The 6,831-nt window shown below is 38.0% G+C and overlaps 1 protein-coding gene across 1 annotated transcript in view; it reads right to left on the bottom strand.

Annotated features, from left to right (window-relative positions):
• fam133b (family with sequence similarity 133 member B) overlaps nucleotides 1-6,627 on the bottom strand; it is a 10,986-nt gene extending 4,359 nt beyond the window's left edge. The window contains exons 1-9 of the mRNA XM_010770237.1: nucleotides 6,456-6,627; nucleotides 5,430-5,527; nucleotides 4,235-4,313; nucleotides 3,915-4,016; nucleotides 3,697-3,729; nucleotides 3,443-3,511; nucleotides 2,512-2,610; nucleotides 2,347-2,388; nucleotides 2,106-2,195 (exon numbers count right to left, since the gene is read on the bottom strand). Of these exons, the coding sequence (XP_010768539.1) occupies nucleotides 2,106-2,195; nucleotides 2,347-2,388; nucleotides 2,512-2,610; nucleotides 3,443-3,511; nucleotides 3,697-3,729; nucleotides 3,915-4,016; nucleotides 4,235-4,313; nucleotides 5,430-5,527; nucleotides 6,456-6,479 (636 nt within the window). The 5' untranslated portion in view covers nucleotides 6,480-6,627. The remainder of the gene's footprint in view (nucleotides 1-2,105; nucleotides 2,196-2,346; nucleotides 2,389-2,511; nucleotides 2,611-3,442; nucleotides 3,512-3,696; nucleotides 3,730-3,914; nucleotides 4,017-4,234; nucleotides 4,314-5,429; nucleotides 5,528-6,455) is intronic.
• Nucleotides 6,628-6,831: the final 204 nt, after the last annotated feature.

Raw genomic sequence — 6,831 nt, 5'->3', positions numbered from 1 at the left:
AACCACCCTTGAATGATGGGATGGTAGACTAAAAGCTTTAGGAATCCAAACTACAACATATAATAAGTACCCTGTATCAAGATTGATGCAAAACAAGTTACATTTGACCTTTTTAGAGAGATTTAGCAAAAAAAACCACACTTCTGGGGTCATTTGGGTGGATTTTCCATATCTCTGGCCCCCCTTGGTCGATTTTGCTGATTGACATCTCTTTCTAACTGTCAGAGCCAATTGAATCGAGGGGAACTCCCACATACTCCTTATTTGGTCATGTGTGTGTGTGAGACTGCCGCATAGCCAAGACCGGAAGCTACGATAACTCTGGTGGCTACCATTAGCAGCTAACTTTGACCTTCCGATTTTTACATAAAAATGGAATTATGGATTATAAATTAAAAAAGTTATTACCCAGACACATTAGCAATCTATGGATTATTAACCGATTCAGCCACATTTTTTCTCGTTTTAATGCCATTGAGCAAGTCTTTTGATCAGACAGCTACGGTGAGACGATCTCCCGTAAAAGCTACGTAAAGGTACGTGTTGTGATGTCTGAGTTTGCTTCCCCTGTCGCGAGTTCGGATCACTTAGTGATGATATATATACCTAAATAATCTGTGGAACCTCAGCTTTAATCGGATATATTGTATGTGCAGCTACGATAAGTAATAAGGGTATCTTTTATCTTGAGTTCTGTGCCAAAGTGCGTTATCATTTTTCGCTCAGGGGTCATTTAGATGCTTCTTATGACACTTGTGTTTTGTTTTGGTAAAAAAGTGTGTTATCGTCAGTTAGCTGAGATCATTCCCGTTAATCTGGTATAACACATTAATAGGTTTTTAAATATTAAGATCCCCTGAGACACAGTGTCGTGAAAAAAAAAAAAGAAGGACTGCCGGCGGGGACCTTGGGGTTTAACAGGTTTTAAAAGAGGTGAAAATCACTACAAGTCTGGGCATGTTGCCAGCATGCAGGACCGGGATTCTGGGATTTGTAGTCTTTCTAGTTGCGTATTTTTCATAGTCTTATATTTCAACCGTCTTGCAACAAACTGTGACTTTTTTGACATGGAAATTATTTTTTAAGATTGACAAACATTATATGTGTAATTCGTGGCACAATTCAAACGGGATCGAAAGATAATCTCTCTCTCTCCATTGACTTCAATTTTCCGAAATAAGGTCCCATGGGTTGAAAGTAGATGGGCGGGACTTTGCCTCTCTATATATTGTTTTACATTAATGGCTACTGTGAATGAGCCTGCTTCTGAAATATCATTTACCAGACTCCCAATGACGCGTGACAGAGAGAAAGCTAGCACATCTGGACGAGAAACCACACAAGGAGAACTGATACTTAACTGTATTTGGCAAATCGTGTAATGTAATGTACGGTTAATCCATTAAAAAGACCTACAGTGCAGACGGGAGTCACTTGTTGAAGATATTACCAGAGATTAGTTTGTGACTGGCTCTTTTATCAGTGTCATTTTCATAAGGTATCCCTTTATGTTCCCTAATGCAATATTTATTGGCGTGTGAGCAAATTAAAGTATGTAAAATATATATTTGTTTTCTTAGAATATGGTATGTGGCCATGTGTAGGTGTATGTTTTGCAAGTACTTGTGGAGCGACTTTACATGAGTGCTTTCTGTTAAATATGTGTTCCGACTTTCTGTCCAGTAGTTATTCGATGATGACTTTTTGTCTTTATGCAACACAGGGTTGCACAAAGACAAGTGGGTGTTGTTAAGGCCGTTACGCTTCAAAAGAAAAATGTGAAAAAACAAGAAGGACTTTCTCGTAGGCCAAGTGCATTTTTTGAGAAATGTAAACAGCAGTGACAAAAACAATGTTAAATTCTTAGGGAAGTGGGTTGTTAACTGTTCACTGCTGTATTACTCATAACTCAGCGTGACCTGTGCACTCAATGGGTCCATCCCCCTAAGTTGAATTAAAAGAAGAACAAAGGCCATAATAATGAAGAACAAAGAAGTGATAAAAGGTTAAAAGGGTCTACAGTTTAACTGGTAAAAACTGTAATCGGGATGAGAAGTGGTGAAAGAGATGGTTACATCTACAGTCCTAGTAATAATAAAAAATACCTCTTCCCCCTCTGATTCAGCAGAGGACTCTGAAGACGAGTCTTTATGGCTTCGCTCGGACTTCCTTTTTTTTTTACGGCTCTTGTCATCCTGACAGACAAAAGATTAACATCACCATTATGAATTATTAATATAAATTGTTAAGACTTGATTTAACTGGCAAGAACAAAAAGGACAAGATGTTAAATAAAACATAACACATATCTGTGGAAATATGAACACGGTGAATAAAATAAGTTACCTTATCTTTGTCCCCTTCTTCCTTGATCCTTTTCTTCTTCTTCTTGGGAAGAAAATCAACAACATTTAGATTAAACACTGGCATGGATTCATTATTGGATTACGACACCAGAACCTGATTCTATTGGAGTGTACTCAAACACTGTTGAGAGAAGAAGAAGAAAACCTTGCTTTCAGCATCAGAGTCGTCCTCAGAGCCGTTCGACGCTCTCCTGACTGAGGACTTCTTTCTCTTACGCTTTTTCTTCACACTCTTCTTTTCATCCTGTATACACAAATAGAAACGCAATCAAACCAATGTAATGCTGCATTAGTGTAGGACCTTATGATGTCTCTAATAAATTGTCCGATAACAACTTCGTTAGGGATTTAAAACAGATGTTCTTTCCGTTCCATGCACACTTGATGTAAAGAATATCCTGCTTATATTGTGTGCATCTGATTAACAGAAAACTGGCCCTTCTAGTGTTTTTATTTGTCAGTCAGTGTATAGTTTATTTTTCTTACTCTCTAAAGAAAATCCCAAATTAGAATTAATAAAGTAAATTTCATCTTATCTTTATTCAAACACAGGAAGCTATTGTTAGAACGAGGCTGTGGGTGTTTCTCAATTTCGAGGAAGGCTGCTCCAGAGCCACTATTTCGTCATCGAGTGCCGTCGAAAGACTGTTCCAATGTCCAAGATACTTGGAATTCTACCGAAGCTGGCGTCCTTCGTTGGGGGAAATTTCGAGGCTGCACATGTGTAGACTCCGGTCTTAAAATCCCCACAATGCTTTACGCACAGACCGATTTACAAATCTTTGGCAGAAATCACGCTCCATTTAGGGCGGTGCACACCTGCTAGCCTGTTCCACCATTCTTCGTTTTCCCGAGGCTAGGAAGGATTCTTGCCTCGCTTCTGAAGGACCTGACTTGGAGTGATTTGTCCTACCAAGGAAGCGTCCTCGACATTGAGAAACACCTGTTAACTGTGCTCTATAAGCAAACAGCAGCCATTTCAGGAGCACATAGCTTCAGTGGGATTATGGGTTACAACATGTTCTTAGTGTTTAGCAATATTTTGTATCACATGTGTGAAGTCTGCAATGACTTACTGTGTCTTCAGATTCTGAGGAGGAGCTGCTGGAAGAATCAGAACTCGATGAGGAGGAAGATGAAGAATGCTTGACCAAAACACAATGAAAGCAGGGTTCATTAGACTTGAGGTTATTATTTTCTTATTTTGGATATTGGAACAGTAAAAGACCATATCAGGAGTACAGGAAGGCTCTGTGTGTGTGTGTGTGTGTGTGTGTGTGTGTAAACTGTGATTCAGCTGGCCATCAAAATACTGGAGGTCTCTCCTCACCCTGTTGGATTTCTTCTTCTCTTTCTTCTTTTTCTAAACACAAATAAAAGATGCATAGTCAGTAAAGACTGTGATGAATTAGAATCAAGAATGTTTAAATGTCCGATGAAGGAGAGATACAATACCTCTTTTTTTTCTTTCTTCTCTTCTTTTTCCTTGTCTGCTGTCTTCTTGTCTTTTTCCTTGTCAGCTGTCTTCTTCTCTTTTTCCTTGTCCGCTGTCTTTTTCTCTTTTTCCTTGTCCGCTGTCTTCTTCTCTTTTTCCTTCTCAATTGCACTCAACAACTTCTCTCGGTTTTTAGCCAGTTCTTTCCTCCATTTCTGAAAATGACAGCAAATCCATTTAAAAAGTATTCACCATTTATATTTGTTTGTCAGTTGAGCCCCTCACATATGAATACAAGTTTATGGGTACAGTAAAAAATATTGCCATTAGGCGTGACACTCACAGCTGGGATTGAACATGATTTTAGGTAAAAAAGGGGATCATTAAGAACAAAATAATGTCAGAGTCAGTCTACATATTCCAAAAAACATACCTCGTTCATTTTGTCCTCGAAGTCGGCCAGGGCTCGAGAGCCCTTCTTCTTTCTCTCCAGCTGTTCCTTTAACTCCTCCCTGAAAGAGAGACAATAAATCAGTTGCAGCACAGTTTATAATGTTAAATGTTTTAACTTACTATGTTAACCCAAATTAACAAAAGTATTGTTCATTCTTAAATGCATGATTCAATTGTCCTATCCATTTCCAGGATTTGCTAGCCAAATAGTTTCAGTTATAATAAAATATTATATATTAAAGCCCCATTTAATAATCCTGTCGTGTCATTGTAAATATGGCATTTAAAAAACATTGTTCCTTAGGTAATGCAAAATAAACGTTCAAACTGGCTTTGAGGTATAGAAGGTAATTATTGAAATATGCTGCCTTGTTTCATTTGGGATCAGAAATGACATTTTACCAGATAAAACTTTAGCTAACCATTTAGAATACAGTGTGAGAAAAGACAAAATACAAAAGGTAAACAATAAAATAAATGTGTATCCTTTCATATGATTATGTTCCCGAGATAAATATCTAAATAATGTTTTCTAAAATATAAAAGGCAAAAGCTCTTTGCTTAAAGGTGGGGTAGGTAATTTTGGAGAAACCAGCCCGAGTGCGCTAGAATTTGAAAATACACAGCCGGAAAAATCTACCACTTCCTTACAGAGCCTCTCCTCCAACACACATGACCAATGAGGGCACGAGATAAGTTTGTGCACAGATGGAAGGCTGGCATGTAGGTAGGCCATCCAGTTATGATCGGTCGTGCTTTTTACAGTACTACGGCTTCCACAGATGACATTTTTGTATGGATTTTTTGTCAAAGCACTTCTAAGAGCATTCCATGGAATATAGCAAGGATGATGTTGCAACAACACTGACTAAAATCAACCAGTATTTGTTTTCTGCTGTGTCATTGGAGTTGAATAAGACGGTGACACTTAAATATTTAGGAAAAGCCCAAGGATGCATTTGAGACCAGTGTTTGCAGTGTTTTACACTGACTGACCAAATGAAGATAGTTGTTATTTACAAGTGTTTCTATATCTTTATGAGCCTGGAAGACATGTGCTGCTTCCAGCTGTCTCTAGGGAGAAACATGGACTACAAAACTGCATAATCCTCTCAGCACCAGCTTTAAATATTTATGTGAGTGAAGGCCAATGAGGACGTCTGTCTTTCGCTCACCATGTTGGCCGAGGTCTGCCTAAATAATCTTGTATAGTTGGTCCGGCGTTACCAGACGGTCCCTTGGCTCGTGAAGCTGCAATGGGGTTGATGTAAGCCTGGAACACCAAACAGAATAATGCATTTTATAAATGTTATTGAAATACACCTTAATTAAACAGTTATGCAGTTAAACAGTATATTGCAATACGAAAGCCTACATCCTTAATTTAGCATTAAACTGAAAACCAAACTGGGGCTTTTATGTTATAAACAGTTTTAGTACAGGGAAATGTTAAGGTTAGTTTATATATATCGCACATTGCAGCAATTCAAAGTGCTTCACATATACATTAACACTGTCACATAATAATTAAAAACAAAATGAATTAAACAAAAGACAGTTCATAAGATATATAAATCCGTTTTTGTAAAGCCCAATAATCAAATATAAACGATGTACTTAACGGTATTATCTTGCAACCTGCAAGCTACCTTATTTGCCGTATACTGAACGATTTACCTTCAGCAAAACACAACCAGAGATTATGTGCGTCATTGATAAAATTAGTAATCAGAAAATGGTTTTTTTAACACAGCTACCGTGTATCTAAACGTCATATTGGTTTATTAAATCCCTTCTAGTGTGTTAAAGCTGTATATAGACTCAGGATGCAAATACAAATCCTGCGCAACCTCACCACGTCAACACATTGTCCAAGATGTTATGAGCTAACGTCACAGTTAGCATTGGTAGCTTAGAGGCCTGTTGGCTGAGCTACAGACTCGCTTTTTTACGACTACTCGATGCACAAAGCGATTTACATAAACAGATGTAATTTCAAATTATATTATTGTTGCGGTTTTATTATGTTAACGCACTACCTAGGCCTAGCATCAGAATGGCATACATTTAACATCAGTTAGCCAACGCTAGTAACTGCGATTACGCTAGCATCAGCTTGTATTAAGCCTAGCAAGCTTAGAAAAAGGAACCCTGTGTTAATGGTTTCTTATTTTTCACACATATTTTGTAAAACAACTCACCACTCGATTGTCTCTCTTGCCCATGGCGAGTTAGTGATGGGGAAATAATATCCAAAAGAAAGAGCTACCATGAGTGCTACCTGGCTAACATGGACCTAGCCCATGAACCTAGCCACATCAGAAAAGATGACTCTTCTTCGTTTTGGGTTAGCTAACATTGAAATACCGCCACCAACTGGTAGGACTAGGTAGTGTGGATTTGGGCTACATTATAAATGATTAGTCAAGTAGTTCTCCAAATGTTCTTTAAGTTATAGAATACCATTAACCCTGACCACTATGTCAATGTGTATTTGTACATTTTTATTTCATACTGTATACATCTATTGTAATTAGGCTACACGTTGTATTTTTGTTCCGTCTCACATCCCTTGTT

The sequence above is a fragment of the Notothenia coriiceps genome, unplaced genomic scaffold (genome assembly GCF_000735185.1).
Source record: "Notothenia coriiceps isolate Sejong01 unplaced genomic scaffold, NC01 NC01_scaffold00008638, whole genome shotgun sequence".
Taxonomy (NCBI): domain Eukaryota; kingdom Metazoa; phylum Chordata; class Actinopteri; order Perciformes; family Nototheniidae; genus Notothenia; species Notothenia coriiceps.
This window is presented reverse-complemented; position numbering and strand designations above follow the sequence as displayed.